The 12,892-nt window shown below is 39.6% G+C and overlaps 1 protein-coding gene across 1 annotated transcript in view; it reads right to left on the reverse strand.

Moving 5' to 3' along the window:
- cd109 (CD109 molecule) overlaps nucleotides 1-12,892 on the reverse strand; it is a 36,208-nt gene that overhangs the window by 3,330 nt on the left and 19,986 nt on the right. The window contains exons 22-30 of the mRNA XM_069196723.1: nucleotides 12,350-12,491; nucleotides 10,908-11,084; nucleotides 10,304-10,385; nucleotides 9,958-10,186; nucleotides 9,694-9,865; nucleotides 5,608-5,798; nucleotides 4,614-4,769; nucleotides 4,316-4,381; nucleotides 2,019-2,161 (exon numbers count right to left, since the gene is read on the reverse strand). Coding sequence (XP_069052824.1) covers nucleotides 2,019-2,161; nucleotides 4,316-4,381; nucleotides 4,614-4,769; nucleotides 5,608-5,798; nucleotides 9,694-9,865; nucleotides 9,958-10,186; nucleotides 10,304-10,385; nucleotides 10,908-11,084; nucleotides 12,350-12,491 — 1,358 coding nt within the window. The remainder of the gene's footprint in view (nucleotides 1-2,018; nucleotides 2,162-4,315; nucleotides 4,382-4,613; nucleotides 4,770-5,607; nucleotides 5,799-9,693; nucleotides 9,866-9,957; nucleotides 10,187-10,303; nucleotides 10,386-10,907; nucleotides 11,085-12,349; nucleotides 12,492-12,892) is intronic.

Here is a 12,892-nt window from a genome sequence, read left to right on the forward strand (position 1 = left end):
GAATACCTTGATCACTCCAAAGGGAAGCAAAGAAAGATTTAACTGACTTAAGGGGCCATGTTTTAGGGGACTCTGTGAATCAGCTGAAGAACTTTGAATCCTTTCAGCTTTTGGTTATTCAGCCATAATTAATTGCATAATTGTGGGACCAAGATGACAGCGCCTAAAGGGACGAGGGGAATAAGTTAAATCTTCAAGTCTATACGGAGGGACCCGACTTTCTTTTTGTAAAGGTTGTGAAGATACAATTGAATGTTTTCCAGAGCTGGGCAGATGTGTTTCATATGCGTTTCCATATGAAAGGTCAAAAACCTGCATGCCATCCAGTGTATGTCAATGTTCAATGTTCCAGCTGTATGAACAATATGGAGGAGGCAGCAAACAGGAGCAGATGCATGACACTTCTTCATACAAAATGTCTGTTTGTGATATACTTTGTCAAAAAGGCCTTCGACTGACAAAACAGTACCTTAGCATATAGCCTGCTATCACAAATAGGGCAATGGTTCACACAGGGGTGGAGTGGTGGCTCTGTTGCTGAGGATCTGCACCTGTGGCTAGAAGGTTGCTGGTTCAAATCCTGCAGCTGGCAGAGGAATCCTACTCTGTTGAGCCCCTGAGCAAGGCTCTTAACCCCAACTGCTCCAGGGGTGCTGTATAAATGGCTGACCCTGTGCTCTGACCCCCAGCTTCTCTCTCTGTCTGTGTGCCTCATGGAGAGCAAGCAGGGGGTATGCAAAAACACAAATTCCTAATGCAAGAAATTGTACAGTGGCTAATAAAGTGATCTTATCTTATTTAGTGTGGCATTCTTTTTCAATAATAGAGATACTGCATCTCTTGCAAAAAAGGGCAGGTTATCAAAATTGGTGAAACAGGAAGGAGACTGCGAGACCACTTAAAGGAACCATGTCATGGCTGTGAGAATGAAAGATCTCTTCAAGCCCATAGTTTCCCATTTCACCTCTAACGGCCATGATCATTCTGATCTTCCTGTCTGCGTTCTCAAAAGAGAAGCTTCAGAACTCCTATTGCAGAAAGACATCCAAAACCAAAATTATCCTGAAACTAGGATCACACCTTAACCCTTCTCTCAACAAAAGACTCATTTCCTTCGAATCCTCTCTATTCATTTGCAGGTTTTGACTTCACACCTCTCATCACCTCTTTTGACTTCACACCAGCTGAGTGCCCACTCTGCCTCTCTCCTGCTCCTGCCTCCTCTCCACTTTGTTCTCCCATACTTTATCAGCTGTCAATTTTCCTCCCTCACACCCGAAGAAGGCTCCAGAGCCGAAACTTTGTGTTTCTTTTCTTCTCTTTTCAGCAGGGAATAACCCTTTACATGTTCCTTTGCAGCCTACGCATGCTGACACAGCTCCCTACTTGAATGACACCAATGTGTTTGGGGTTTTTTTATGCTACTTGTCTGCACTCTGGAATGAAAGCTGTGTAAATCCTTGATAAATCTGTTTAACAAATGTTTTTTTTCATGGAATGAAAGTCTATAGAATGGAAAAACAAATATCTCCCAGAAGCACTGTCATTTTCATACACTTAGAAAGAAAATCACTTGTGATGCATAAAGCCCTTTGTCTGTTCTGATCATAACAGCCCTATATACTGTAGCAATTAAATTACAGTGTGAGCACCAAATCAAACTATCCAAACAAAAACGGGTTAATTCACAAATCCACTCAAAATAAGACACAGATTCCAGATCCCCACAAACACAAAAAGTGACTTGACATTGTTAGAAGAAACATTTCATTTTGCATTCTTTGCTGACTGTCCTGATCATAGATAAGAAGTCCTTCTTCCTCAATCACTTTTTACTGTGCTTCAATATCCCTGACACAAAGAAACCAATTATAACAGGAAGAGAATTTAAAACTATTATTCACAGTCTTACTCTGGTTACAACATAAACACTGAAGCACTGTTAAAAGAAAGATTTTAAGACTGAAATCTCTAGAATTGAAATACATACAGTATGAACAAATACCACTAAATCTTACCTTGTGCATATGTGCAAAGAAACATGATTAAGGTCATCTTTGTGGTCATTTACTTCAATTTCTAAATCAAATGCTTCGTTATTTTCTGTGTCTCTGCGTCTCCTCGATGAACTTTCACTCTTCAAATTGTAGAAAACATTTAGCTGTTGTTTTATACAAATAAAGAGAAAAATTAGTCCAAATCTACTGAGAAAAAACTTTTAAAGTAACTTTTACTATTGTAACATTTTTATAAAAATGCTACACAGTACTTGCTGTTTAATATCAGTGCTAAACACAGCTTATCATGAACATTCAGGAGAAACATAAGCTACAATTCCAGCCAGCACTGCCTCTGGGGTTTACATACTGTACAGCTGTTTAGACCTTGTTCCTAGCATCGTCCAAGACATTTCTTAGCATTTGGTGAGTAAACATCCCCTTTCTATCCCCCAACTCTACCCCCAAAGCTGCAGAATCTTGGACTGTCGGGAGGGATTCTACCATATGACCAGGCCAGTTCCTCAAAAGCCAAAATATTGTATTCCTCAGGAGAAAGGGCTGTCGCACAGTGACTGAGGCCCAGTTGTTGGTTTCCATGGCGTCCGCATGGCCTCATCACCAAAAGCCCCAGACCCTCTGGTAAGAGAATCTCACTGCCTTCAACCTCATATGTGTATCTATGACAGTATCAATAAAGTCTCTTTCTGCAATCATGCTTTTTGGGGTTTGTCTATATCTTCTGAAATTCATTTTTATTTTAATTGTGGCACCATACTAGTGACTTATGCATTATATATTTTTGTTATACTACTAATAAAGAAGATGATGTTAAAGAGACTGAACACCAAAACCAATTTTTACGACCTTGAGACCCTTCTTAATTGTTGTGTGTGCTAAATAAGTTGCACTGATTTGGAATCTCTGGAAATGTAGTGAGAACTAGAGCAGACATCCTTAAACATTTATCTGTTTCGACCTTGCTTTCTTTTCACGGCAAAATTCAATGAACTTCCAATGACTATGAAAGTGGAAGCCAGATATTCTGTATAGTGCATGAATTAATCAGGATGATGCAAAGCGCTGTTTATTTTAAAATATTTGTTGACCTGTTTCTAATGACCAGCTGCTATACGATGTTGGGTCAAAGAAAATCCAAAATGAGGAATTATCTTATACTCTAACACTGCAATTGTAGTTCATTAGCTATTTTTCTAAAATATGCTACAATCCAATAATTAGGTTTTAAACTTTTACCTTCATGAATATGTGGAACCGGATGATCAACAAAATCAGTGCCTGATAAGCATTTCTGTGCTCCAGCACATTTACCCTTGAACAGCTAATTTATCATCAGCTAACATTTTCCTGTTTGTCACTGCTGAGTAAGAAATTGAACATCTGCATTACTAAAACCCACGAATGTGGAAAATCTGGAACTGAATGCCAATCCAAGCCCACATGTTGGGTCTAAGTTCAAAACTCACTCAATTCTAAAGTCTCAGAAGTACACCTACACCAAGACTCAAAAAGTGAACTAATCCATGTGAAAAGAAAAATGTTTATATGGAATAAATTGCATTGCCAAGATGGTATTTCTTCAGGACTGTTCCAAAACAGTTTAATGAAAGGCTTGGCATAACTAACTGATAACAAAGAAGTTTGGTGGGATGCTCTGCTCTTGTTGACACTTGTATTTGGTCCAAGCTCAGACACCAGGTGTAATTCAAAATTATCCATAATCTTTCAGCTCAAAGCTTTTCAGAGCTGGTTCTGTTATGCCTCTGATCTGCAGTTTAATTTTAAAACTGCTCCTCCCCAGTTAGAACTGTTTGTGAAGCCCTGATTGGCACACCGGCTGCAATTCTTCATGCACCCATGAACAGCAAGAATCTGGAGGTAGGAAAAAAACGAGGCGATGCCAAATACAAATTCCTTAACACAAGAAAGGCCAACCCTAGCGCTTCACAGCTGCGGGGTTCTCTGAACTCTGTTCTGCATGGGTTCTTCACAATCAGCTTATTCATTTTACCCAGCTGTCCAAATTCATGAGTGTTTATATCCCTTAGCCATTAATGAGGGGGAATATTATTATATCCTATGCTATTGTTTCCTTGACCATGTCTAGTCTTGTTGTATACTATTGTTTCCTTGACCATGTCTAGTCTTGCAAGAAACTCAGCCCTCATAACACTGCTCACTGTACTGCGAGCAGCAAAACTCCCAACCCTGAAGCACCCTCCATCTTAAAGTCTTCTCGGAGTGAGCTTGCACAGTGAGACCCAGCTGCTATGGCTAACAGGGTTTGTAAAAAGTACCTGAAAAATGGCAAATCCACGTCCTTCTGCTGAGACACTAAGTTTTATCTCTTTTTGTGGTTTAATCTGCAAAACATACATAATGGGTGGTGTTACCTTCTTACATTAAAAAAAGACCTACAGTATGAATATCATTTTTCACAGAACAAGGTAGTTCCTTGTCAGACAGCTTGACATGACAGATTAATTTCAAAATGGTACATTGTGCTCATGACAATAGACAGTTTCAAGACTGAAAAGGATTTTTCTTCAAATTGATTCTTTACCCTCATAGCCTTTTAATGGGAATAAAGATTACCTCTTGTCTCTGAAGCAGTAAAAAGTTGGTTGAATCAATCTGGAAAGTGGCTGCAGTAGGCAAACCTGGAGCAGTGACTTTAACCATAATCTCAATCTCACCTGACCCAGTGTATACTGCATATTCCGAAAGGGCCTTTAGAGCTATTATAGTGTCCTGAAAAAGAAAAAAGAGTTAAACCACCGTCTGTTTGTCACAAAACAGGACTGGATCTCACCATGAAGTGTGTGTTAAAGTCGAAAACAGTTTCATTCTAACCTCATGTTTCACATTTTTAGTCTAATATGCATTATGAGCATAAGAAGGATCACAAATCACTTGAGGCCATTTGTCTTATCCAGGCTGTCTGATTGCAGGTACTGTAGCTAATCGATTCGAGAATCTCATCCAGAGGTTTCTTGAAAGAAGCCAAGGTATCAGCTTGACCAGCATGGTTGGATGATGTTTCACACTCTCACCTCCCTTAGAGCTGTAACATGTTAGCCAAGAAAGACCTCCAGAGCCAAACGCATTATTTCCTAAGAATCTACTTCCAAGTCAATGATCACCTCATTTAGTTGTAATTATCCTTTCCACCCCCTTAAACATACAGTAATAGACACAAAGTTTAGGTCTATGGTTTTCTCGGTTTTGTTTTGCAGCAACTCATGGAAGATTTTTGTGAACAAACTATCCATACTATCTCTTGTTTCACTTCAAAATTTTGACCGTTATATAGATGTACAGTACATCATGCATCATTAAACTTTGTGAAGTTTAATGGATGATTTTGCGATTCTGCTTCCAGGGTATAATACACCACATGCAATACTGTGTTTGCAATTCGTCTTCACACGTGAAGAATCATGTTTAAAACAGATGCTGCAAATGAATTAAACAACATTGTTTAACCACTTTATTTGTGGGTGTTGGCTATGTTAAAAGAACATCTTGTATGATCTGGCGGTCATATCATGCAAATAACTTTTCAAGTTAGGTTCAAGCTATGGCAAACCTGTGTGGATGAATACCCTCCCAGATGGCTCCTCTGCTGGCTCAGCCATTTCATGAAAGGGACTCCCTCCGCCACCCTAGACTGCTTAAAATAAGACAGCATCACATAGGCTGAAATCTCTATATCTGTTGATCTAGCTTGCCAGGAATTAGTCAGTCCCATCGTGGTTGAATCCCAGGACAGTGTATCTCCTGTCAAAAGAGTAATACAGGAGAAACACCTTCAATTCAAACAGATCAGTGACCCGTTTAATAAATTCTGTCTCACTATACCCTGTATTTAAGGAAAGGACACAAGATCAAGTATGCAAACAGAGAGATTAACATGAATGTATTTTATTTTAGAGGTTCACAGTATAGTAAAGGGGCAGTATAGTGGGACAGTGGTTAGCTGGGATAAGTTCTTGCTCCCCCACAACCCTGAATTGAATGGAGCAATTGAATGGATGGATAATATAGTACAATTCATCACCCGAATCCACAGAAATAGCAGGTAGTGACTTTGTCAAACTTAACAATGGCAGAAAAATAGAACTGCACATACAACGGGTGCTAATTGATGAGTTTATGCATCTGTGCTTCTGGTTTTTGAACTGCATTTTTTTTTTCATTGTATTGCATTGTTAGTCAAGTGTAAACAGTTAATAGAACAGTTCATTTCTGGGGAATTTGTTAAAAAAAATCATAAATTAAAAAAATATAAAAATCTCTCTTTTTATTTCTTAGAAGAACTTAATATCAGTGCCTTTATAAACGACTTTCAGACATGCAAATTTTAATGTTATTTCTGTAATCTTAATCTCGAATCCTCTGATATACTACATGCATAAGAGCAGTATTTTGTTTTCTATGAAAAAAGTGGGATAAATGAAAGTCAACAAATGTTTTTGTACATTTCAGCAACACAGGCGACGTAGAGATTCACTAGAAATATTCCTAGTGAAAGTACTTTTTGTTTTTATCCTGCTCGCCGAATCTAGAACACCTGACCATAAAATGTCGACCCTTTTATTTGCCGAGGAAGTTTTCCGCCACTATTATCACAACCGTTTACATTCAACCTCAAGCCTGCGTGGAAGCAGCACATAGCGAACTCCACGACATTATCAACAAGCACGAAAACTCCCACCCAGAAGCCGTCTCAATTGTAGTTGGGGACTTCAACCACTGCAATCTGAGGAAAGTTCTGCAAAAATACATTCAGCATGTCACTGTACCGACAAGAGGAGGCAATATTTTGGACCACTGCTACACAACAATAAAAGGAGCACACAAAGCGCTTCCCAAACCGAGTTTCGGTAAGTCGGACCACATCGCTCTCCTGTTGCTTCCTGAGTACAAACAGTAGCTGAAGACCTCCCCCATTGCGAACAGGTCAGTGCGTTGTTGGTCTGAGGAGGCGGAAAGCAAGTTAATAGACTGCTTTGATAGTACAGACTGGGACGCATTCAGAGCTCCCGAAACAGATTTAAATGAGTATACGGACGCGGTCACCAGCTATATTAAATACTGCACCGACGTTTGTGTACCAGAAATGAAAATTAGGTCATTTCCCAATCAGAAACCGTGGTTCAACCACGACATTCGCAATAAAATAAAAGATAGATCCACCGCGTTCAAATCGGGGGATAAAGAGCTGTACAAGAAATCACGGTATGCATTAGAAGAAGCCATAAAACGCGCCAAACGGAGCTACAGAGTGCGGCTTGAAATGCAGTGCGCTGACACCCGGAGGCTGTGGCAGGGATTACAGTCAATCACAGGCTACAAGGGCTGCAGCCAGGAGATTGACACGAACAACGCATCCCTGCCTGACGAGCTGAACCACTTCTATGCCCGCTTTGATGCTCTGAACACGGGCAATGTTGAGAAGACCCCAAGTGTGCAGGGCGAGTTTGTTCTGAAACTCTCAGAGCAGGACGTGCAGAAGACTCTGAGCAGGGTGAAAATCCATAAGGCTGCAGGGCCTGATGGGATACCACCTCGCGTCCTGAGGACATGTGCACCCCAGCTGACCACAGTGTTTACAGACATCTTTAACTCCTCCCTGTCACAGTCCATAGTCCCCACCTGCTTTAAAAAAAACACTATTGTTCCAACCCCCAAAAAGACAAAAGTGACATGCCTGAATGATTACCGCCCAGTAGCATTAACATCTGTGGTGATGAAATGCCTGGAGAAGCTGGTGTTGTCACACATCAACTCCTCCATCACAGAGTCCCTGGACCCCCTGCAGTTCGCCTACCAGAACAACAGATCAGTGGATGATGCTGTCTCCCTGGCTCTGCATACAGCCTTGGAACACCTGGACACTAAGAACTCGTATGTGAGAATGCTGTTTGTGGACTACAGTTCAGCATTCAATTCCATCATACCCAGTCAACTGGTGACAAAGCTCAGGGGATTAGGTCTGTGCAACTCTGTCTGCAACTGGCTGCTGGACTTTCTTATCGAGAGACCACAGGTGGTGCGGATAGGCAATAAAACATCAACACCCTCACCCTGAGCACTGGAACCCCACAAGGCTGCTGTCTGAGTCCAAGGTTGTACTCCCTATTTACTCACGACTGCAAAGCAAGACACAGCAACAACCGCATCATTAAGTTTGCTGATGACACCACTATAATAGGACTGATCAGTGATGATGACGAGTCCACTTACAGGGATGAAGTTGTACAGCTGCTTAGGTGGTGTCATAGCAATAACCTGGACTTGAACATAAAGAAAATGAAAGAGCTAATAGTGGACTTTCGGAGACACAGGCCACACACTCACAGCCCACTCAGTATTGATGGAACGGAAGTGGAAACAGTCACCAGCTTTAGGTTTTTGGGAATTCACATCTCTAAAGATCTAACCTGGACTGTGAACACTGACTATCATGAAGAAGGCTCAGCAGCGCCTTTATTTCTTGAGGTGCCTCAAGCGATGGGGGATGCCAATACATGTGTTGGTGAACTTCTACCGCTGCACTATCGAGAGCGTCCTCACCAACGGGATCACCGTGTGGTATGGCAACACCTCTTCGCGAGAAAGAAAGGCACTGCAGAGAATGGTCAATATGGCCCAGAGGATCATCGGCTGCAGTCTCACCGAGATTAAACAGCTCTATGAGGACCGCTGCCGTGGTAGAATTCTGGCCATCACAGAGGACAGTCACCACCCCGGGCATGAGCTCTTCACCCCACTGCCCTCAGGCAAGAGATATAAGAGCATACGGACACTTACCACTAGATTCTTCAATAGCTTCTATCCACAAGCAGTGAGACTGGCGAACACATTTAGCCATCCCCCTCGGACCACACCTACACCATCACCATCTACCTCATTGTAATTTATTTATTGTACGTCTCCAGTCATTGTTTACACGTCTGTATTGTTTACATTCAAACTGTCTGCATGTTTACTTGCACATTGTCTATTGTTTGTTTGTACATTGTCTTGATGCACTGTTTGCACTTTGTTATTTTTTTTACACTTGTTTTACAATCGAGAGACTTTCTGTAAGTAAGAATTCCATTGTACCAGTACCGGTTACATATGGCAATAAAGTTCAAGTTCAAGTTCAAGTTAAGAAAATGGGGAACAACAAAATCCAACATGATTGATATATCTCTAAACCATGCACCATATGAACATAATGGAATTTTCTGAATCATAACAGAACTTGTTTTAACAAAGGAACAAGTAATAGGTTTATTCCATGCTGAAAAAAAGAAGAAAGAGAACACAACGTTTCGGCCGTGGAGCCTTCTTCAGGTGTCACCTGAAGAAGTGACACCTGAAGAAGGCTCCACGGCCGAAACGTTGTGTTCTCTTTCTTCTTTTTTTCAGCATGGAATAAACCTATTACTTGTTCCTTTGCAGCCTACGCATGCTGACGCAGCTACCCACCTGAACTACTACCTTGTTTTAACAAGTCACCTCCAAGGATGTCTCGTCAGAAGCTTTTCTGATACCCTTAACACCTATTTTGTACATATAGTTATTTACTATTATTATTTAATTATTTACTGATTTTCTTGACCTTGGCTATATTTTTAAGTAATAAAGAAACTATAAAATCAAAGACAGATTAGTTCATTACCCTGCTTATGAACTCTCTGGACCAGCTCATCAAGAGCATCTCTGGCTCCACTATCATACTTCAGTGACAAAGCGTATGTCACCAGGCATAGGGCATAGCTGCTAGAGACTCCATTTCGAAGCCTGTCCTTCAAAAAGTCCAGAGCCTTGTCAATTGCACTTGAATATGTTCTCTACAAGAAAGCAACAAAGCAGGTTCAGTACAATATATTATACTTTGGGCAGGGGTTAAAGGGGAAAAAATCTGCAACTATTCTCGTCATACCGTGTATGTGTCATCTTCCAACAGAGCCATCAACACATATGCAGTAAGAGAAACAGGACCATTCTGTCCTCCCTGTAGCTCAGTGTGAATGACCCTTCCTGGCTCTTTGAATTCCCCACTAGCATCCTGTTGGCTCAGCAACCAACTCACAGTACTGGAGAGCACTTTGGGATCAATGGAGATAAAAGGACGGGCTTCCAGGAAGCATCGGAGCACAAAAGCCGATAACCTTATAGAACAGAATTCAATTAAAAAACACAAGATTTGCATGAAACACCATGGATATAAGGGAACAAACTCAGCAAAATTAGTATGGCTAGAATGGCAGATGATCTGATGTACAAACCAAGTACTTCCAGAGGAGTCACTGTTGCCAAAAGCACTGAAGGACCCATCTTTCCTCTGGTAAGACAATTCTCTTTGATAACCTGTACATGGATACAATCCCAGTGTTAACAATGCATCATTAGTTAAAAACTCTTTCACTTTTATATAGTACATTCCTTTAAGGCAATCAAGAAGAACTGACAGCAAGGACACAGCAACATTACTATTTTTTAAATATTTGCAGAAGTACTTAATTCAGTTGCTGTACTGTATATGCATAGAACATTCATTGAACAAAGTGAACTGGACAAGGCTTCTGTGAAGAACACATAAGACTTAATGATACATCTCATCACTTGCAATACAAGGATCAAACTAGATGTGAAAAAGTCAATCATTATTGCTCTTGAAAACTCAAAGAAAGAAAGCCTGCTGCATTAACTGCTGTTCACTTTTGAGGCTGAAATTAAGTCTGACAGTCAAACGCTGCTCATATTTATAAATATTAGTCATATAGAAACAGAGTTCAGAATGGGAAAAAATGTACAAGTGACAAGTGACATGGGATACAATGAGAACTCTCTTTTATGAGAGCTTGACCATAAACAGACCACAAAACTCACCTTCCACCATGAATGATATGGCTTTACTTCTGATATCCTCTTTCACTTGGTGTGTGTTTATCAAGTACTGTAGAACATAAATATTGGGAGCAAAGTTTATCATGTTCTGCTCTCCACACCCATAAGGCATTTGAATAAGTGACTCGAGACCAGTGATGGATGGACCCAGGATGTCACCTGTAAAAAAAATGACGGCACTGTACTTGACAAATGTAACTCCAATAATACAGTTTTCTTCTTAGTCTTACTCAAAGTTCAACAAAGAAATGTCCATGTAGGACACAATAATCATTATAATGATGCAAACACCTTCACCTGCAGCTTTTACATGAGAATGTCTACTATATTTTCCAGGCTGTAAGAATTTTGGTCCTGTGGTGATTTAAAATGCTATACACAAAAGAAAAAACAGCATAAACAATGCTGATGAAAAGCTATACTTTATAAGAGAGGCTTATCTGTAACACTTTTGTGGTCAGTTTCCATGATGACGTTTATCACTGAGAGAAGAATTAATGCAGAAAGTTCAAAGCCTAAGTACAAATACTAAAAAAATACACTTGAGAGGCTTGGTTTCTCAGCAGATGTACCAGCTCAGCAACCACACTGAGGTAAATTGAAGAATAACCTAAGAAAATAAGGCTGGTGAAGATGGTCTGTATTTTAACTGTGAAAATGTTTTCCTTAATTGTCCTCAAGAAAATCGTATTATCTCTCACACATATCAAAATCTGATAAAAATGGAGTCACTGATGTCTTTGGGTTGTATGGTAGATAAGAATGAGAGCCGGTATGTTTGTAATGGATAGTGGTGTTAGTAGTGGAACTCAAATCTGTGATGAAATACCTAATTATTACTTCCAAATATATGAACCCCTATGCAAAGGCCCCCAAAATTTACAAGCTTAGACAAGAAGTAGTTTAATGCTAAAACATGCATTCAACTACAGACAGGAGAAAGGAAATCATGGTCTGTGGTACATATACTAAACATTAAAATTAATAACCACAATATTTCCAAGCACTCATGACTCCAATAGTGATAATTCATCATCACTTGTTAAGTATGTTAGTGTTATGGAATAACTGCTTCCCACTAACAAAAATATTTTCACACTGGGGACTCTGGACTCTGGTGTTCTATTCTGACATTATTGCAATATTATGCTCAAAGATATCATGAACAATACATTTATTGTATTGTTGTTGCATATCTTTCAAAACAATTGCAGAAGGATATTGTCTGAAATATAATAAAATGAATTAATTTTTAATATTTTTTACATTGTGTACAACATAATAACTTATTTTTCCTTTTAATATATATGTTAATTCAAAAGCATATTTATGATGTTTTTAATATATACACACCTATGAGAGAGTATTGTTATCTTACAAACATAATTATACCTTTATTAATGTAATATTATTTTGTCACATACCAAAAACGGTAAAATAAGCTCTTTCACTGCCTTGCACAACATTTGGGGGGAAAGTGAAGTTAATTTGTTTGGAAACGCTTTGTTCAGCCAAGGCCAGATCCAAAAACAATGACTTAGCAAATGACTGTTCGATTCCTTCAGGCTGTAAGAAAAGAAAAAGATTTCTCTTAACCATGGCAAACGAAGACTGTCGGAATCTGTAAAAAATGCTTAATCTCTGAAAGAACAAAGGTACAGAGTGAGCTGGGCCAGCCCTAGCTTTATGGGGGCTCCTGGCAAGATCTTGGAAAGGAGCTCCTCCAGATCACGATTTGATGCGATCTGTTTTTCATGATACGTGTTAAATGAAATGAAAGATGAATGAAACTGATCATCACAACATTTACTATTTTTCTAAATTAAACAAGTAGCATTCGGAGTAGCAGAAGTTGAAACCGCATATTGTGTTATTGTCATCTTATGGCAAAGATTAATCATATAATTATGAGAAGATGAGTCATTTCATACATCAACAGTGAAATAAGCCACTGCACTTACATTCAC

Source organism: Lepisosteus oculatus, chromosome 2 (assembly GCF_040954835.1).
Source record: "Lepisosteus oculatus isolate fLepOcu1 chromosome 2, fLepOcu1.hap2, whole genome shotgun sequence".
Classification (NCBI taxonomy): Eukaryota; Metazoa; Chordata; class Actinopteri; order Semionotiformes; family Lepisosteidae; genus Lepisosteus; species Lepisosteus oculatus.